The sequence below is a fragment of the Phocoena phocoena genome, chromosome 5, assembly GCF_963924675.1.
Source record: "Phocoena phocoena chromosome 5, mPhoPho1.1, whole genome shotgun sequence".
In the NCBI taxonomy this organism is placed as follows: Eukaryota; Metazoa; Chordata; class Mammalia; order Artiodactyla; family Phocoenidae; genus Phocoena; species Phocoena phocoena.
Genome location: NC_089223.1, coordinates 106,203,280 through 106,224,511, shown reverse-complemented (window position 1 = coordinate 106,224,511; position 21,232 = coordinate 106,203,280). Strand labels below are relative to the sequence as shown.

The following is a 21,232-nucleotide window of genomic DNA, read 5'->3' as shown; positions in this document are numbered from 1 at the left end:
TGTCGCAGTTGCCTTCAGGCAATGTGTTGTAACTTTTCAGCTTTCTACTTGGTGAATTGTGTGAATAATGACTGAGGAAGAATGTTTATTTTTCCTTACAACAAGTTCATGTATTTTACATGTATATAATGCAAATATTTGTCATTCACATTTATAAAAATTTGTGTAATCCACTTTAGAGTGGAATAATTTAAACACGTGTGGTAAAAATGGAGAGAAAAACAGTGATAGAGCACTTTGTGTAAAAGAGTGACAGATTGGTGTCCAGGTTAATAGGGTCTACAAATAAGGATTTGTATAGAATAATATCATAAATATTAAATGATAATGAATTGTAAATAAAATTTTATAATATTTACCTCTTTAATGTCAAAGATTGATAATATAGCTATTAAGGAGTCTTAGAGATCTATAAATGTTGTCTACAGATTAGAACTTATACTTTTTAAAAAATTTTTATTTAATTTATTTTTTTATACAGCAGGTTCTTATTAGTCATCCATTTTATACCCATCAGTGTATACATGTCAATCCCAATCCCCCAATTCATCACACCACCACCACCACCCTCCACTGCTTTCCCCCCTTGCTGTCCATACGTTTGTAGAACTTATACTTTAAATCCCAGAGAAACGTGTGTACATTCTTCAAATTGTATTTAATAAAAATAAATTAGTCTTATAATCGTAAAAATATACTAAAGCCTTTTTAAATAGTAATATGTGTATATACATATGGGGGGGGAAGAGAGAAAGAGAGAATCTTTACCTCCTTGAATTACTGCTTTAACTCACTATTTAAGGTGCTTTCAGTATCTATGATACAATTAATACTTAGTGTTTGAAGTATTTATTTTTATCAAAGCATGTAAGGAAAGTTGAAAAAGTCTCAAGCTTTTTAATATTCCAAGTTCTAAAACTGAATTACATAATTAAAAAAAAATTTATTAGAGTTCAATTCCCAGTTAGTATAAGTTAGAAAAGCAGCTTTAATTCATATAATTTTTCTGTTTTATAGACTGCATAGATGACACTATAATAGTTCTGGCTGAAGAGCATGGTTGTCTGGACATTATAAAGGTTTGTCATTAATCTGTTATTGAAAATTTATTTATTCTGCATACTTGGGATTCAATAGCAAACTATTTTAAAGCTATGTTTATTTCTGTTTAGATATCTGCTTTTTGACAGAGTGACAAACTAATATGAATTTCTTTAAAGTCCAAATAAAAACTTTCAAAAAAAGTCAAAACATTGTAAAGTAGCAAACATTTAAGTAATATACATTTTTAAATGGATTTTTTAAAAATAATTCTTTTCTCTCTCTATTTACCAGGAGCTTCCTGAAAATGTGATAGATCTTTTGAAGAAGTGCCTCACCTTCCACCCTTCTAAAAGGTTGATATCAAGAGTTTGGGATTATTACTGAGATCTTAGCATACAAGTAGTTAAGTTTTTAATACTAAAGGGTTAAATAAGAATATTAACATATATAGTAGTACATGATTGATATTGGTATCATAATTGTTAGTTATGGCTTTAATGTATGGTAATAAAAGAAGAAAAAGGAATTAACCATGGTTAGAAAACTGGCATATACCAAAAGCAGTTACTAGTTCATTTCCTAGCCTCCAATTAGAAAATCAGCTAAACTATGGAATATAGATATGCCTAGATACAAATGACATGAGAAAAATGAGAACAAAAGTTTATTGGCAAATATGTATTATAGAAAAGAACTTAGATAAATGGTGAGGTAAGTTAATAATTGTTGATAATGTAAAAGGATTTCTTAGAAGTTTTATTATTTATTTTCATTTGATGATGTCATTGTTAGCCATCCAGTTGTCCCTAAACTCAGTAAGTATATAATATTTGAAAATAATATATTCTAATTTGTCTTTAGGAAAACATTTCCTAAAGAGAGGAATGGTATTAAAAGCATAGTTTTGGGTAAATATACCACATAAACTAAGAGAGTAGGAAGAAAATCAGAAGATTTTATCAGTTTACAATTTTATTATTTAATTAAGGTATTCAGTGAAGCAGGTATATGATGGTCAAGCTAAAAGTAAAAAATGGAGATGCTCATATGTAATAATTTTTTATCATAAAGTTCAAAAAGCACAACAAAGGTAAAAAAGTTAGCATTTATTTACAGTCACTTGATTCTCTTTTTAAAGGTATATATCTAGACTCTAATAAGGAGAACTTTATTATTTTCTATACTAATGAGGTAATTTTGACTTTTAACTATCCCTTGAAGTGTGCCATTATTCTAGGAAAATTTTAATGACTTTCATTCATGTTCCATATTTTAAATATTTCTTAAGGCCAACCCCAGATGAATTAATGCAGGACAATGTGTTCAGTGAAGTGTCACCTTTATACACTCCCTTTACCAAACCTACCAGCCTGTTTTCTTCTTCTCTGAGATGTGCCGATTTAACTCTGCCTGAGGATATCAGTCAGCTGTGTAAAGGTAATGATAAATACAACAAAGGATAGAAGTAATTCTGGAAGTGATTAAAATATAACCTAACATTTTAGTCCTTTAAATTTAATTTCTTTGGAGCAAGAAATTTAAGAATCAAGGAAAGGAAGTAGCACCAAACAAAAATTTTTTTATTATGTAAACCAAGGTCTTATTTTCATCTCAAATCTTAATGCTAAAATCAGATCTTCTAATTTCCAATGGAATTTCTACTACAACAATATTTGTATATCATATTTCATAAAATTTATTATAAATGATCTCAAAAAATCATATTATTGATAGGAAGTCCATATCATTATATTCCATGTTTGTAACAGAATATCACCTTTTCTCTTTTAATTCCTCTCTGAAGATTACAACTCTCAGAATGTGTGTTTTAGAGACACCAGTATGTTACCTTTATACTGAAAAATTATCACTACATAAGTTGTGGCAGGATATACTTACTGAACATTGGTTCAATCAAATATTTATTGAGTTTCTACTATGTTCCATACACTGTATCTGCAAGTATCATTTTTGCCAAATGTGGAGGCAGACAGACATTCAGTCGCACAATTACTGTTATAAATGAAGGTTAGTACGCACGTAGTAAGTGGAAGCAAAGCCTCCCTGAGATCTAAAGAAGGACTTCTCAAAAGAGGCAGAAATTGCCTCAAGACATAAAGATGGGACAGTGTGTGTTGGTTGCCTACCCAAGTGCTTTTTTCTGCCCTTCTTTCTTTCCTGCAGAGCTTGATATATCTGATATGTATATCCCATATGTCTCTGATACAGAGGGTAAAAATTACACTTTTTTCTCAAAGAAACTGAATACACAACCAATATGTATATCTGCATTTAATCCTCTGCATTTTGTAGTATGACTATTCTTTTTTATTTTTTAAATAAGCAAGAGAATTTGCTTATGAAGCTAGACTTGGATTACCACCAAATGAGCAGATTTCCTCCCCTCCCCTCCAGAATCTTAAAAATTTATGTATAGAGGCCTTAGTTGGGTTTAATTGTGTATTCAGTTCAATCTCAACACCACACATCTATCTCAAGGCTGTATTCTTGGAGCAGCTTCTGGGAGTGGGGAAGGCAAGCTGAACGCACTTTCCAAGGACAGGGGAAGGGGTGGGAGCCTCCATTTGCCAGGGTCCAGCTTGACATCAACTGGTTTTCATGTCTTTTTGATGACCTCCTTCAATAGGAGGAATACATAATGATGGGGTTCCAGGAAGGCCTCCCTAAGAAGTGCTACTCTGGCACACAGATTATTTTGAGCTAAAAATAAGCAAGGCCCAAAAGACTCATAAAGAACTTTTGGACTTTCCCCTAACTGTTTAAAAGAATTGAAGATGGAAGACCTGTTCCAGGAAAGAGTTATCACCCACAGATAATTACAGAAAATATGAACTCAGTGTGGTAAACAGGGAGGAACCTAGCAAGGCCCCTTTGATCAAAGTCCTCTCTGTGTAGTATGACTATTCTAAAGGGAATCTTATTATGTTCTTCAGTTTTTACTTTTTTATAATGTCAGCTATTATTGCCTGTTGCCTTTTAATAAAAACAGAAGGTGTGATAGCTTTTTAATTTTCCATTAATAGATTTAAGCAGTGATTACCTGGCAGAAAGATCTATTGAAGAAGTGTATTACCTTTGGTGTTTAGCTGGAGGTGACTTGGAAAAAGAGCTTGTGAACAAGGAAATCATTCGATCCAAACCACCTATCTGCACACTCCCCAAGTAAGGAAAGAAAACTTCTCTTGGAAATGAGAAAAATCTAGTAATAACTTCTTTTTAATTTGATTTTTTTTTTCTTTTGGTAGACATTCCGAGTCAGTGATTATGAAAGCAATTGGGAGTCAATACCTTGTTTTCTTGGCAGGAGTTCCTAATTGCAGAATTCCCATCAGTGTTTTTATTATTTTAATAAATATGGTTTTTTAATAAATAATTTGTTTTATGATCTATTTGAAGTAATATTGAAGTTAATATTATGGAACATCTCACAATAGTTGGTGATCAATAAAAGAAAAAATGTACAAATTAGAAAGAACAGTAATGTTTAAGAGAGTTAATAAACTAGGCTAGTGTTCCCATTATGAGGAACTATTTTTTTTACTTCTAATGATATTTTAAAATGTACTCAGTGACCTCAATGCTTATGCTAGAGATCATCATGGTGCTAAATCACTGTTGAGAAAAATCTGCAGAACTGCATAAGGTCTTGGACACCATCCTGTAAATTATCTAGAAGTTAAATAACAATACAACCCTAAGGGCCAAAATTGTCACTGTTCCATTGCTCTTCATATTTATTCATAAAGAAGAGAACCTGAATCTCTTTCCACCAGTGCCTTAAAGTTTTAATTTTAGATTTTAGAACTAGATTTGATCTTTGTAGGTAACTGTAGAATTCATCTGCTGATCATTTCTTTCTTCACATGTAAATTTTAGGTTAATTATTTGAATACACCACTAGCTCTCTACATTTTTCCCCTCTTAAGCTGATTTTTAAATATTACTTTAATTATACTGTTCACACAATGAATTAAGTAGAAAATTAGGAAATAAGATGATGGAAATTATAAGAATAAATGGTTTGAAGGATATAAAAATTCTCAAAAGTAATTCTCTAAAATTCTAAATGCATTTATTATTCAGTATTCTTTCTCCTGAGGAGTTATCATCATTAGCATCTTTCTTTCTTGTTCCCTTTATCATTTTTTACTCATATAAACTTCCTCAGGAACACATTTACATACTGTCAGGAGAGTAATTTAATCATTGCACCTGCATGAGCAGAGAGTATAAATCATACTCTTGTATTACTAAAATGCTTTATATTTATATACTGTATTTATACCAACTCAACATATATTTAAAAATGAAAATTTTTTGGAGAAATTTCAGCCAACAGTTACTTTTTTATTAACCCATTCAGTCTAAAATTTCTTTTTTTCTTTTGTTGAAGAGATTGATAATTTAGAATAAATTTTCTACAAGAAACAATAAATCAGATTTCTGTGCTCACTAAAATAATTTAAAATAATTTTTTTAATCTCCTTTCAGTTTTCTCTTTGAAGATGGTGAAAGCTTTGGACAAGGTCGAGATAGAAGCTCACTATTAGATGACACCACTGTGACATTGTCATTATGCCAGCTAAGAAATGTAAGAATGGTATTTTGGCAAATTTGCTTCAGAACTTTCTCCCTTCCTTCCTTCTGTTTTTTTTTTAATAAAACCTTACAGATACACATGAATCCTTAAATTTCTGCCTGGTACTATAAAATATGTGAGAGTTTCTTTAAGGTATGTGCCCAGGAGTGGCATTGTTGGAAAATAGGATCTGTACATCATCAGCTTAGTATATGTTGTTATATTGTCTGTTCATACAAGTGGCCTTATCACTTTATCTTTTTACTATCGTTGGATAAGGGTTCTCATTTGTCCACATATGTGATAGCACATGGTCTTATCAAATTAAAAAAAATTATTGTTCTGAAAGGTGTAGAATGGTATTTTACTATAATACTAATTTTCAATTTCCTGACTTTAGTACAGTTATGAGCCTTTTCATATTTTTTGCCATTTGCTTACCTCTCTGTACATTGCTAGCTCATATCTCTTGCCAGTTTTTTTGCGTGATTTCTTACTGATTTGAGGACTTTTAAAAATGTATTCATTTACACAACCTTTGTTGGCTATACAGACATACCTCAATTATCACACTTAGCTTTATTGCACTTCAGACATATTGCATTTTTTACAAATGGTGGCAACCATGCATCAGGCAAGTCTGTTGGCACCATTTTCCCAACAGCATTTGCTCACTTTGTGTCTCTGTGTCACATTTTGGTAATTCTTGCAGTATTTCAAACTTTTTCATTATTATTATATTTGTTATGATAATCTGTGATTAGTGATTTTTATGTTACTGCTGTAATCATTTTGGGGCACCACGAGCTATGCCCACATAAGATGGTGAACTTAATCTGTAAATGTATGTTCTGACCATTCCACCAACTGACTGTTCCATCTCTCTCCCTCTTCCCCGGCCTCCCTATTCTCTGAGACACAACAGTGTTGAAACTAGGCCAGTTAATAACCCTACAATGGCTTCTAAGTGTTAAAGTGAAAGGAAGAGTTTGTCATCTCTCACTTTAAATCAAAAGTTAGAAATGATTAAGCTTATTATTGATGAAGGTGTGTCAAAATGTGAGATAGTCCAAAAGCTAGGCCTCTCGTGCCAAACAGCCAAGTTGTGAATGCAAAGAAAAAATACTTGAAGGAAATTAAAAGTGCTACTCCAGTGAACAGTGATCTTGATAGAAGACGAAACCAGCCACAACATTCCCTTAAGCCAAAAACTAATCCAGAGCAAGGTCCTAACTCTCTTCAATTCTGTGAAGACTGAGAGAGGTGAGGAAGCTGCAGAAGAAAAATTTGAAGGTAACAGCGCTTGATTCATGAGTTAGAAAAGAAGCCATCTCTAGAACATAACAGTGCAAGATGAAGTCAGCAAGTACTGATGTAGAAGCTGCAGGAAGTTATCCAGAAGATGTAACTAACATAATTAATGAATGTGGCTACACCAAACAACAGATTTTCCATGTAGATGAAACAGCCTTCTATTGGAAGAAGATGCCATCTAGACTTTCATAGCTAGAGAGGAGAAGTCAATGCCTGGCTTCAAAGTACAGACTGAGTCTCTTGTTTGGGGCTTATGCTGCAGCTGGTGACTTGAAGTTGAAGCCAATGCTCATTTACCATTTTGAAAATTTTAAGACCTTTAAGAATGATGCTCAGTCTATTCTGCCTATGCTCTATCAGTGGAACAATAAAGCCTGTATGACAGTACATCTGTTTACAGCATGGTTTATTGAATATTTTAAGCCCACTATTGAGACCCACTGCTCAGAAAAATGATTCCTTTCAAATGTTACTGCTCACTGACAATGCACCAGGTAACCCAAGAGCTCTGATGGAGATGTACAACAAGACTAATGTTGTTTTCATGCCTGCTAACATCCATTCTGCTGCCCTCAGATCAAGTCATTTTGACTTTCAAGTTTTATCTTTTAAGAAATAAGTAAGGCTAAACTGCCATAGATAGCAGTTTATCTGATGGATCTGAGCAAAGTCAACTGAAAACCTTCTGGAAAGGATTCACCATTCTAGATGTCATTAAGAACATTCATGATTCATGGGAAGAAGTCAAAATATCAACATTAACAGGAATTTAGAAGAAGTTGATTCCCCAACCCTCATGGAAGATTTTGAGAGGTTCAAAAATTCAGGACAGGAAGGAACTGCAGATGTGTTGGAAATTGCAAGAGAACCAAAATTAGAAGTGGAGCCTGAAGATGTGATGGAACTGCTGCAATCTCATGATCAAACTTTAAATGATGGGTAAGGATTTGCTTGCTATGGATGAGCAAAGAGAGTGGTTTCTTCAGATGGAATCTAGTCCTGGTGATGATGCCGTGAAGATGTTGAAATGACAACAGAGGATTTAGAATATTACTTAAACTTAGTTGATAAAGCAAGCAGCAGGTTTTGAGAGGATTGACTCCAATTTTGAAAGAAATTCTGCTGTGGGTAAAATGCTATCAAACAGCGTTGCCTGCTACAGAGAAAACATTCATCAGAGGATGTGTCAGCTGATGGGGCTGTCTTCATTGCTGTCCTATTTTAAGGAGTTGCCAGGGCCACCCAACCTTCTGCAACCACGAGCCTGGTCAGTCAGCAAGCCCTCAGCATCGAGGCAAGACTTCCCCCCAGCAAAAAGGTTATGACTTGCTGAAAGCTCAGGTGCCAGTTAGCAGTTTTTTTAGCAATAAAGTATTTTTAATTAAGGTATGTGTATGGTTTTTTTTTTTCTACATAATGCTATTGCACACTTAATAGACTACAGTATAGTATAAATAGCTTTCATATATACTGGAAAACCAAATAATTTGTGTGACTCGCTTTATTGTGATATTTGCTTTATTATGGTCATCTGGAACCAAGCCCACGGTATCTTTGAGGTATGCCTGTATGTGGTGCGTTTATGTTCTCATCTGTGGCTTTTCCTTTAACTTTTTGATGGTGTCTTTTAATGAATAGAGTTCTTAATTTTATCAATGCTTTTCTTTATAGTCAAATATGTTTTGATATATTTTGCTTATTGTAACATTTAAATTTAATGTTAACATTTACCAAGGTTACAAATATATTTTTATGAAGTTCTTCTGTATTTTCTTCTAAAAGATTTAGACCTTTTTTTCCACATTTTGTCCATTAATTCACCTGTATTTTTTTTTTTTTAGTAAGATGTGAGGTAGGTATCCAAAATCACATTTCATTCATAAGAAATAATCCCTTGTCTCAGCACTACATATTGAATAATTCACTCTTTGGTTTTTTGATCTGTAATGTCAGCTCTTTCATGTATGTGTGGATATGTTTCTGAGCTTTCTCTTCTGATCTTTGACCTATTGGTATAACCTTAGCCAATAACACACTATATTAATACATGGTTTTATATGTGGTCTTGATGCCTAGCAGGGGAGATGCCCAGTTTGTTCTTTAACGTGAACTCTAACATGGAGCTCTTCTATTTGATTTTTATAATCATCTTGTCATTTCATTTTAAAAGTATAGGATTTTGATTAGAATTGCATTGAATTTGTAGAGAATTGATATCTTCAACATATGAGTCCTATTTCTTGAACATGGTGTAGATATACCATTTATTTAGGTCCTATTTTATATCAAAATTTCCTTTTTAGTGTCTATATGTTATCAGATTTATTCCTGAGATATTAAATTGTTGGTCTTATAAATAGGATGTGTGTATGTGTATATATGATGTTTCTTACTCTGAAGTTTGTTTTGTTTGAAATTAATATAGCTATTCCAGTTCTCTTTTAATTAGTGTTTCCATGGTATATCTTTATCCCTTTACTTTTAATGTATTTATGTCTTTATGTTTAAAGTGGGTTTCTTTTAGACAACGTAGAGTTGGATCTTTCTTTACTTTTTTTTTTAAGTAAATTTATTTATTTATTTATTTTTGGCTACATTGGGTCTTCATTGCTGCACACAAGCTTTCTCTAGTTGCGGCTAGCAGGGGCTACTCTGTTGCGGTGCGCGAGCTTCTCGTCGCGGCGGCTTGTCTTGTGGAGGCTTCTCTTGTTGCGGAGCATGGGCTCTAGGCACACAGGCTTCAGTAGTTTTGGTGCACGGGCTCAGTAGTTGTGGCTTGTGGGCTCTAGAGTGTAGGCTCAGTAGTTGTGGCACACGGGCTTAGTTGCTCCGTGGTATGTGGGATTCTTAACCCCTGCACCACCATCTTCTTTACTTTGAGGTGTAATTTTGCTAGATACAGAATTCTAGTTTGGTTGTTTTTATCTTTCAGTACTTTAGACATTTCACCCCACTCTCTTTTTTGCTTACATGCTTTCTGGAGACCCGTCTGATGTAATTTTTATCCTTTTTAATCATAGTTATTTATATAAAATTCCTGGTCTGATAATTCCAAAATGTCTACCATATGTGAATCTGGTTCTGAATGTCTTTCTTTTACATTTTAGCAGGCCTTAACAATTTTTTTTTGAAAACCCAACATGATATATTAGTAAGAAGCACAATCATAAATAGACCTTTAGTGCAAGATTTCATGTTTATCTAGTTGTTGTGTAGCTTTTTTGTCAGAGGGTAAAGTTTTCTCAAGTGTCCTTGTTCTTATCTTCCTTACTGCCTTTGGGTTTCCCTGGAGACTCTTTTATATAGGGTCTGAGGCTTGCAGTTCTTTCAGCTGGAATCCCCTGTATTATACAGGAACTCTATATATGGAGATAAGATAGGGGAGGGAGATAAGGTTGGAGGGATAATCCTATCATTAGGTCTCAGTGTTTTAGTGAGCCTTTGTCTCTGGGCCTGAGCTTCTCAGCTTCCCTCCCCATTTCTTTAGGTGAGACAGGAAGGCTAGAGAGAGCTGGAATTGGGTATTTCTTATCCCCACATCAAAGACTAGAGGGGCCTAGAATCTTGTATTTCCCTTACCCCAGGTCATTTAGACTCTGGTAAAATAGTTTCCCTTGAGGGCAGGCCTTTACTTTTGACAACAGGGTACTCTGGGAGCAGTTTAAAAGTGGTTACTTTGCCCCTCCTCCTGCAAGAGACAAGAGGGGATTTTTCTTAGACTTTCACCCTGAGAACCTGTTGGGATTTATGGAGGTAAAACTCAAGGAAGTGTGGAGTTTCCCCTAGGGCTGGGCCTCCAGAAGTTTTTATCTCTCAGGTTAGTCCTTGGCTAAATCTGCAACGATTAGTCAGTTACCCTTCAAATGTTCTTACCAGGCTCCAGCAGTAGCTTCTGCTCCACCTTAGCTGTGATTGTCTATATTTGCCTGTCTCTCCAGTTTTCCAGGGAGCATTTTTGCCCTGATCCTGATGGCTCTAAAAAGAGCTGTTGATTTTCAGTTTTCTTCCATTTTTTTTCTTGCTGTTAGGGCAGGAGGGATAACTTTCAAGCTTTTGAGTGTTGGACTGGAAGCTAAAACTCCTAGCCTTTTTATTGTTGTCTATAGCCAAAGATAAAATAGATAATTTTCCTTGTTGTCTCTCTCTAGGCTAGCAGTTCAGAGCCCTCTCCCCACCCCATGGCCAGCACATACACACAATTCTGTCTTTACTGGGGTGTAGCAGGGTCTCCTCCAATTTGGCTGCCCTTTTAATCAGGTGCCTGAGCCTATGTCCCATTGTGCTCTAAAACCCTAGGCCACAGTTATCAGTAAGTATACTTTAGTGCTAGCTTACCTCCTTTCTCTGTAAACCCAGCTTTGTGTCTTACGTCATTGCATTTTTGTTACTCTTTTAGGCTTTTCCTGTCATTTAATATTTTACACATTATACAATAGGGAGATATTAGAATCTCTTATCTGCTATAATGCCAGGAACAGAAAATTAAAATATATGATGATTACACCTGATACCCTAAACTTATCATCTCTTTGAAGAGAAAGAATGTGTACAGTGGACAAAATAAGTACCAATACAAGGTGGTAAACAATAAAGTATATCCAAAACATATGGTTTCAACTGATTGTATTTAACTCTTAATTTGTTTCTTTAATTTAAATATAATCCAAATTATATGAATACAAGTTGAATGTAGGCTTCCATTTTATTTACTTCCTCAGTTCCCTTACATTTCCACTTCTGAAATTTAAAATACTTTTTTTCTATAATTATTCAGAAAAAATATTAATGTTGATTTTTAAAATAATGTAGAAAACAAATAATAATTTTTATCTTATACTTTTCTGTATAAGTATTTTTGCCTTTTTTAAACCCTTAATATGCTAAATTTTTAACTAGAAAAATGCAGACAAGTTACTAATAATATTTATGACTTTCAGGGCAGTAAAACCTAAGCTTTAAAAAAACATGTATGTTAATAATGCAGTAAAAATTGGGTAAAATCTTATTTTTCAACTTAGAATTTTAATACGTGAAAGCAATACCTCAAGGTTTAAGGGCAAAATGGGATAAACGCATGTCAAATTTTAGAGAAAAGTTAGGCATAAATCCAATGTTTGCCAGATTCTCTGTGCTGGGTTTTCTTTGGCTTTTAAAAATTCTGGGAATAACTCACATGGATGAGTGCACAGTGACTCTAATCAGCAGAAGGTCGATGCTGGCTACACAGGGACTTCGATCTTCTGTGTCAGTCCCCAGAGGAGCAGACATGCTGCCCTCTAGTTGGAAGTTGAACTGAACAGCAGGGCAGCAGGCAGGGTGGCATTAACTTTAATCACCCTGCTTAGCATTTGTCTAAGATTTTACTTTACTACTGCCTACCTTCTTATGATTTTGGAGAATATCTGTAATTCTGGCAATGTCATCATTTGGTGTAACATTTATTATAATGACTTTGTGAAAAAAATAAAAGAATTGAATTTTGTCAGTTGATTTATCAGCCGTTTGAATCATCTATGTTCAAAGTATGATGTGAGAAATTCTTTTGAATCCTTTTTATTAGCATCTTACTTTTGTCTTAGTTTGTATTAATGTCAAAACAAAAATAAATCTGACTTAGAGGGATATGTATGCAAAAGTACATTTTAAAATAATATTCATATAATTTTAAAATATCCATTTATTAAATTTCATACTAATTTTAGTATTTCTGAATTGTGTTTGGAAAACAATTATTATAGGTGTCTAACCTTTACAAGAGATACCTGGAGGTTAAAAAATCAAAAACCAAAAAAACAGTTCTTCACAGCAAGGTATATTTGCATATTTATGTTAGGAATGAATTTTAGATTCTATCTTATACTTTTCTTGGTACCTTTATAAATTCATAATTTTAATGTTATTTTTCCTTTTAAATATGGATCAGCGTTTCTGTCTCAGATCCTAAATATCACAAATACTTTCTCTCTAAATTCACAGAGATTAAAAGATGTTGATGGAGAAGCATTTTACCCACTACTTGAAGATGAGTGAGTATATCGTCTCCTTTTACACTTATTTTTCCTTTCTGTTTATATTATACTAGTAAGAAGCTTGTACATTTTCTTTGAAAAGTATTTCTTAAAAATAACACAAATATATGGTGTTTTTAATTTAAAAAATTTTTATACCTTTTGTCAATTTTTCTGCTTTTGTTTCTTTTTTACAGTCAGTCTAATTTACCTCATTCAAACAGCAATAATGAGCTGTCTGCAGCTGCCACTCTCCCTTTAATCATCCGAGAGAGGGACACAGAGTACCAACTAAACAGAATCATTCTCTTTGACAGGCTGCTAAAGGTAGAGATTCTAAACTGTAAAGTGTTATAAAGAGCCCACATACAATCCTTATTTTTTATTTCATTGGTAATTCTTAGGGAATCTTGATGTCATGAGAACACTAATTCTTATGAGCTATCTTTTCTGATTAACTTTAATTATAAAAATGATACCTGTTCATAGTACATAAAATTAAAAAGTAAACAAGATGCAGAAATCTATGCAAAATCATATTAGACAAAATATTAATATCTGTACTATTTAAAGAACACCTAAGGGGAGTTCCCTGGTGGTCCAGTTGGTAAGAATCCGCCTTCCAATGCAGGTGACATGGGTTCAATTCCTGGTCAAGGAGCTAAGATCCCACATGCTGCAGGGCAACTAAGCCTGCGCACTCTAGAGCCCGCGCACCACAACTAGAGAGCCTGCGTGCCACAGCTGCTGAGCCTGTGCGCTGTGGAGCCCGTGCCCTGCAACTGCTGAGCCCACGTGCTCTAGAGCCCTTGCACCACAACTAGGGAGAAGCCCATGTGTCACAACGAAAGATCCCTGCATGCCACAATGAAGATCCAGCGTGCCGCAACTAAGACCCAGTGCAGTCAAATAAGTAAATGAACACCTAAAAACCAAAAGAAAAAGCACTATTATCGAAACAGAGAAATGGATAAAGAATGCAACAGGACTACAACTAGTCAGTAAATCAATTCAAAATGTGTATCCTTACTAGGAATGAAAAAAAATTCAAATATAACTTTTTCTTGCATACTGAATTAGCAAAGTGAATAAAGGTATATTGAGATTGGAACTCTCATTCTTTTTTTTTTTTTTTTTTTGTGGTGCGCGGGCCTCTCACTGTTGTGGCCTTTCCCGTTGTGGAGCACAGGCTCCGGACGCGCAGGCTCAGTGGCCATGGCCCACGGGCCCAGCCGCTCTGCGGCATGTGGGATCTTTCTGGACCAGGGCACAAACCCGTGTCCCCTGCATCGGCAGGTGGACTCTCAACCACTGCGCCACGAGGGAAGCCCCCAGAACTCTCACTCTTTTAGAGTAAGTGTAAGGTGTTAGAAACATTCTGTAAAACAATTGAAAATATGTATCAAGAGCATTAACAACATCCATACCCTTTGTCCTAGTAATTCTCTTCTAGAAATCTCTCCTAACATACAAATTTACAGAATGACAAATTTATGTGCAAAGATATAGAAGAAACCATAATAATAACATATTTGTTTAATACTTTCTATATCACCAGATATTGTACAAAGTGCCTTACATACATTATTTTACCCATATGAGACTGGTAATATTATTCTCATTATGAGTCTTTCTTAATTCTCCCAGAGCACATAATAGAGAGGAATGATTAAAAACAGTAGAATCAGCTCCTCTCTTTGATTGTGTAATAGGAGATTTACAGAAGATAGGGAAACATTGCACTGCTAATTTATATGTATTAATAACATCAAAGTAATTTCAGGTACTTAGAAATGTATTACAGTTCAACTTTTTCACTGGTATATTGAGATCTGTCTAGACTAAAAAGATGACACTGGTAATTTGAGATATTTTTCATATCTTTTTTTATCTGTAGGCTTATCCATATAAAAAAAATCAAATCTGGAAAGAAGCAAGAGTCGATATTCCTCCTCTTATGAGAGGTTTCACCTGGGCTGCTCTTCTGGGAGTTGAGGTAAAAAAGAAAAGAGAAGGTTGGAAGCTGATTAATAGTGGTAGGAAAAAAGAATGAAAGTGCTTTCTGAATGTGTACTTTTCAAGTTGCTAGAAAATTATGTAGTAAAATATGAACATTAAGAATATTTGGCAATTTTAAGTGAACAGAATAGAGGAAAAGAATATAGGCTAGATAGAATAGAAAAACATAATTGATGGTTTGTTAGATTTATTCTATTTAATGTATTTAATGGACTCACAGAAATTATCTTGATTATTAATTTTAAAATCAAAATATTTTAAGAATATATGTATATCATTTATAAGTCTATAGTCCTGCTTATAAAGTATGTTCATCTTGGAATTGGATTGCCTATTTATAACTAATGCTATCTAAATTTGGAAAAATCTTCCATACTAATTTGAACCTTGTCAGAAATCATTAACATAATGATTTAGTGCCTTTTGGCACATCTGTCTTACCAGAAGCATGCTGCTAAGAGAAATAGCTACTTTATCTTCTACAACACCTTATCTGTGGCAGTGAGGAAAGGAAAAGTGTCACAAAATTAGTGGGGTGACTTGCAGTGCTATCAGAGAACAGCAGTCATGATAATGGGCCAAATCCTGCCAGATTATTTCATTTTCTGTAATTTCTTTGTCATTTTGCCTTCATGTATTTTCTTATAGATATCTTATGGATGTCCATCACCTATTTTTGTGTGTGTGAATTTCCCCAAATATTTTTAATCCTTTTAACTCTCTGTTGAAAGATTTCCTTCCTTCATTCCTGATTCCCTTGATGAGAATCTCTAAATATCTTTGACTTTGGTTGGTTGCTTTACAAGAATGTCTAGTGTTCTATCATACGGTAATAGTTAGAATTGTAGAACCATATAATGCTTAAAATTCAAGAGGACTTCCAAGGTCAGGTTGTCCAAATCTTTCATTAAATAGATGTGCCAGAGAAGTTGGCACAGCACAGAGTTTGAACCCCAAATTCCTGGCTGTTTCTCTACCATTACGGTTAACCAGACTAATAAGAAGTGTTCCATGCTTGGGACACTGAGCAAACATTTGAAGTGGTTTATTCAGTTATTCTTTCTGTAATGGTATAACTGAAAAATGTAAATGATCCCTTTAGTCCCTTAATGATTTTATAACTACATGATATTCCACTCTTTAATTCATCCCAAACTTCTGCTTGCTGGTGCTGAACTACCACTGCTTCAAAGTTTCACTTTACTTTTCTTTCATTACCAACTTTAACAGGGAAATTTCTTGTGGATGAACCCTACTCCCCTCCCCGGAATTTTAAAAAAATTTCTTCATGAAATTTACTATGCGTGAGATAACAGTGAATAGAGAACAGCAAGGCTGTGTTTTGTGTTGCTGTGGAGGCTGGGAGATTGGCTAAGCATGGTCGTTAGCCACATGACTCATTCAACACATTTGTCTTCCAGTGTGTCTAATTCAAATGTCTGCCTTAGCAAAACGGTAAATTGTCTCAGACTTTCATCACAGGCTGTCAAAGATGTAGAAAATTTTTCTAAGGAGTATACTTTGGGTTTGAGTGTGCCTGTCTATAATTGGGTGTGTTTTCAAAGATAGATATTTATAAGTAGATTTTTCCTAAATTTATAATTTATTAAGGGTATGATAAAGTAATCTATCTTCTCTTATTTTTTGCAGGGGGCTATTCATGCCAAGTATGATGCAATTGATAAAGATACTCCAATTCCTACAGATAGACAAGTATGATTTAGATTTTCTTAAACAACCTAAGTCTGCCCAATCTTTAAATTTTAAAAAGGCATGAGGAATTTTCTTCCTTTCATTATGAATACTGAGCAGCCATCATATGCATATGGTGTTAGAGAAGCATAACTCTTACCTCTTTAAGATTTGCTCTAACTCATTAGTGAGTTAGAACTGTTCCTTTTAGGAGTTTAGGCCAAGTAACTTTTTCTAATAATGTAGTTTTTTGTCTGAAGAATTTGTCCTTTATTTAGACCAGATTGTAAAGGAAGGTTTTTTTAAAACTAAATTAATACATACCTTTTCAAAAGAAGTAGTCTGCTTTCCTTGTTTTAAGTATACTTACAACTTTTTGGTGTTTCCAGTGGATTAGTATAACATTCAAAAACTTCATACACCACAATTATGTAGGTTGCCTATTCGGAATTTCATAATACAATTTCTCCTTTTCCTTATCTTGGGATTTATTGGCAATCAGTCCATTATAGTTTTACCTTATTGTTTGGCTGTTTTACAGATTGAAGTGGATATTCCTCGTTGTCATCAGTATGATGAACTGCTGTCATCACCAGAAGGTCATGCAAAATTTAGGCGTGTATTAAAAGCCTGGGTCGTGTCTCATCCTGATCTTGTATATTGGCAAGGTAACTTTTTTTCCCTATTACTAAGACACTTTTTGAAGTGTTAGGAACATGTTGTATGACTGACAACTTTTAAAATCAAAGCAAAATATCAAAATATCCTTGGCTTTGAGAAAAGTCAATACTAAAGCTATGCTCCATTTTTTGAGAGGTTTACATGAGAACTTTTTTTTTAACTTGGTCTAAATGTCTAATGAATATCATTTAAATGCAAGACATTTAATGAGACAACTTGCCGTCATGTTGATTAGGAAAGTATAAAGCATATTTTGTGCTATTGTAATCTTTGTGAATACACTTTTTCAATACTTATGCAAATAATAAAATAATTTTGTACCATAAATAATTTGGGGCAAGTTTACATTCTTGGCATTTAATGATCTACAACTTATGCTTATCAGGGTTACTGGGAATTGCGAAATAGGATATCACCCTGAACTTCTCATTTTTTTCTCTCTTTTTTAAAAAATATCTTTAATGCTCCATATCCTTGATTTGTAGCTTTCCTCATTACTGTTTCTGTGGTCATTGTTAAATTCATGAATGAGAAATCCATTCCACCTAGTCTTATTTTTGAATTTGTTGTAGTAGTGCTTATATTTCAATTCTGTGTCTATTTCTGGCCAAACCTGAAAATGAAGCTATTATTTTTCCTAGCTCTGTTCATTTTAGAGTTCTAACAGTTACAGATAAATTTATATACATTCTTTTAACATGACGGTGTATGAATAGCATTATTATCAATAAAAGAAATACGTCATGTATTTGTATTTTACTTCAAAATTTTTTTTGTGTGTGGTACGCGGGCCTGTCACTGTTGTGGCCTCTCCCGTTGCGGAGCACAGGCTTTGGCTGCACAGGCTCAGCAGCCATGGCTCACGGGCCCAGCCGCTCCGCGGCGTGTGGGATCTTCCCGAACCGGGGCACGAACCCGCGTCCCCTGCATTGGCAGGTGGACTCTCAACCACTGCACCACCAGGGAAGCCCTACAATTTTTTAAAGAATTTTTTTTCATCATCCCAGAGAAACATGTAAGAAAAATTTTCATCTCCTAAATAAGGAAACCTGTCTGGAGTTAAGTGATTGACAAGATCACACAGTCAGGGACTATATGCAAGCCTTCTATCATTTTTACATTTTTCTATTACTATATTTCTCTCTTCAACTCATAATAACCTTGATAATAATAATGGTTGGTTTATTTTGGACATTTACTATGTGCCAGTCACCATCAGTTATTCCTCACAATAACCCATGACGTAATATATTTCTGTATGGGTAATACGTACAATGCTTAATCTATATAGAAGTAATGCAGAGAACTCAATAAGGTATATATCTACAATTCTGTTGGATTAAGTTTATTTGAATTCTTTCCCCAACCTCTCTCCATCAGGTCTTGACTCACTTTGTGCTCCATTTCTCTATTTAAATTTCAATAATGAAGGTAAGCCTATTTATCATTTAAATAATTATTGTGCATATTATTTTAAAATATTTTAATCAAACGTGAAAGTTTTTTGTTTTCATTGAAAGGTTCTTGCTCTCTCTTGCTAGTAGATATTGTACATTTCTGTGAAATAATCTATTAGACTCATTTTAGAGGATGGGAAGGATTAGTTTGTTACTGGAGAGTTTCAGCTGTGACTAGAGATTTAGGGAGAACCTGATAGATTATTCTAAATGCATTCATCTACTTTGGTGACTATTTTTTTTTTTTTTAACATCTTTATTGGGGTATAATTGCTTTACAATGGTGTGTTAGTTTCTGATTTATAACAAAGTGAATCAGCTATACATATACATGTGCTCCCATGTGTCTTCCCTCTTGCGTCTCCCTCCCTCCCACCCTCCCCCTCCCACCCCTCCAGGCTGTCCCAAAGCCCCGAGCTAATATCCCTGTGCCTTGCGGCTGCTTCCCCCTAGCTATCTACCTTACTACGTTTGTTAGTGTGTATATGTCCATGACTCTCTCTCGCCCTGTCAAAACTCACCCTTCCCCCTCCCCATATCCTCAAGTCCGTTCTCCAGTAGGTCTGTGCCTCTATTCCTGTGGTGACTATTTTTATGAAACTTTGGAGAAAATTCTGACATTTTTAGAGATTAGTTTTAGTCTATATATACTTTCTGAACAATTTGTAAAGAAAACAATATTGATACTTTATCCTCCAGAGACTTTTATTTCAACCACTACCTACCTCCTTTTATTTTTTAAGCCACTACCTCCTTAATGAAGACTTTTCTTACCCTCTTGAATCCATATAGCACTTCGTATTTCCAGAAATTTATCTTCTGTATGTTTCGTATTATAGTTATTTATATACTAATATAGTAACCCTTTTTTTGTTTAGCAGCTTTTTTAAATGACAAGGGGTTTTTTTTGTTTTTTTTTCTGTTCCCTCATTTAATGCCTTTTATAGTAGGTTTTTCAATAAATATTTGAATATTTATTGTGAATATCTCTAATGATATCACATATAGAGAGTGTTACCATATACAGCATAAATCCTTAGAAGCCTCAATCTCAGAATTTCCATTTCTTCAAATTCTATTTCATATCAGAATTTTCATAGATTTCTGGAATTTGAGTAGCAATAGCATAATCCCAGAGAACTAAAATTTCACTATTTGACTACTTTTTTAAATGCCTGTTCTCTGATTTTAGTCTTTAGACTAGGTTTTGTTGCATTTAGTTAAGCATAGCTCATTATCACACATACTGATCCAAAAATAGTAAAGGATCTGTGTTTGAAAGAACAATTTATTGCTAGTGTTTCTAAATCCAAAGTTCTCAGGCTCTTTGCATCAACAAAAATTAGCGATCTTGAGGTTTATATAGCTCATTAATAATGATTATGTTTAGAGATTTTAAAAATGCATAAAGTTCTGATAAAAAAAGGTTTTTATTCTTGTAGGATAATGATTGCTGCAGTAGTTTGCTTTTTTGTTTGTTGTTTATTTTTGTTTTTTGGGTTTTTTTTTTGTTTTGGGGTTTTTTTTTTTGCTGCTGCAGTAGTTTGAAACTGAAAAGTTTCTAAGGTTATCTTCTGTTGTCCAAAACATTTTCTGTTTTAAATGGTACAGGGTTTTTCCCCTTAAATTTTGTGCTTCCATCAATTATTAACATAACTCCTGTTTAAAAGTAGATTCAAAGAATGTGTGCTAAGTGAGTGAATGACTGCTGATCTTTTACCTCATTAACTAATTTGTTATATTTCCCTCACTCTTTCTTAGCCTTGGCTTATGCCTGTATGTCTGCTTTTATCCCCAAATACCTGTATAACTTCTTCTTGAAAGACAACTCGCATGTAATACAAGGTAAGAAAATGTGTTTCTTTGCCTTTTTATAGGGAAAGCACTTATGTCAAAAGTGACCAATACTCAGTTAAATTTATGATTTTGACCCAATAAAATATGGTGACAGGGCTTCCCTGGTGCACGGTGGTTGAGAGTCCGCCTGCCGATGCAGGGGACATGGGTTCGTGCCCCGGTCCGGGAAGATCCCACATGCCGCGGAACGGCTGGACCCATGAGCCATGGCCACTGGGCCTGCGTGCCCAGAGCCTGTGCTCTGCAATGGGAGAGGCCACAACAGTGAGAGGCCCGTGTACAGAAAAAAATATATATATATGGTTACAGTGTGTCACTAAAACACGTGAAAAGATCATTAAGTTTAGTCTCTTTTCCACGTCCACAAAGAATTATGGTATTTTGCTAATGACTGTTTAATATCTAATCTCAGTTTGGTTCAAATTCAGGCATGCCAGTTTAAGAAAATAAAAGTCCAACTGTTTGTTTCTCTCATTGCCCACAAAAACCTTCACCATGGAGCAAGCCTATCATGAATTAGTAAAAAGTTTAAACAGTGTTTAATTGTGTAAGTAAATAGA

The 21,232-nt window shown here is 34.3% G+C and overlaps 1 protein-coding gene across 4 annotated transcripts in view; it reads left to right on the top strand.

Annotated features, from left to right (window-relative positions):
* The window catches only part of TBCK (TBC1 domain containing kinase), a 224,696-nt gene that overhangs the window by 59,173 nt on the left and 144,291 nt on the right, over positions 1-21,232 (top strand). For all 4 annotated transcript variants that reach the window (XM_065877597.1, XM_065877595.1, XM_065877596.1 and 1 more), the window contains 12 exons: positions 1,018-1,079; positions 1,336-1,397; positions 2,333-2,481; positions 4,089-4,227; positions 5,557-5,656; positions 12,935-12,984; positions 13,164-13,293; positions 14,864-14,962; positions 16,636-16,698; positions 17,219-17,345; positions 18,739-18,789; positions 20,577-20,660. In XM_065877597.1, coding sequence (XP_065733669.1) covers positions 1,018-1,079; positions 1,336-1,397; positions 2,333-2,481; positions 4,089-4,227; positions 5,557-5,656; positions 12,935-12,984; positions 13,164-13,293; positions 14,864-14,962; positions 16,636-16,698; positions 17,219-17,345; positions 18,739-18,789; positions 20,577-20,660 — 1,116 coding nt within the window. The remainder of the gene's footprint in view (positions 1-1,017; positions 1,080-1,335; positions 1,398-2,332; positions 2,482-4,088; positions 4,228-5,556; positions 5,657-12,934; positions 12,985-13,163; positions 13,294-14,863; positions 14,963-16,635; positions 16,699-17,218; positions 17,346-18,738; positions 18,790-20,576; positions 20,661-21,232) is intronic.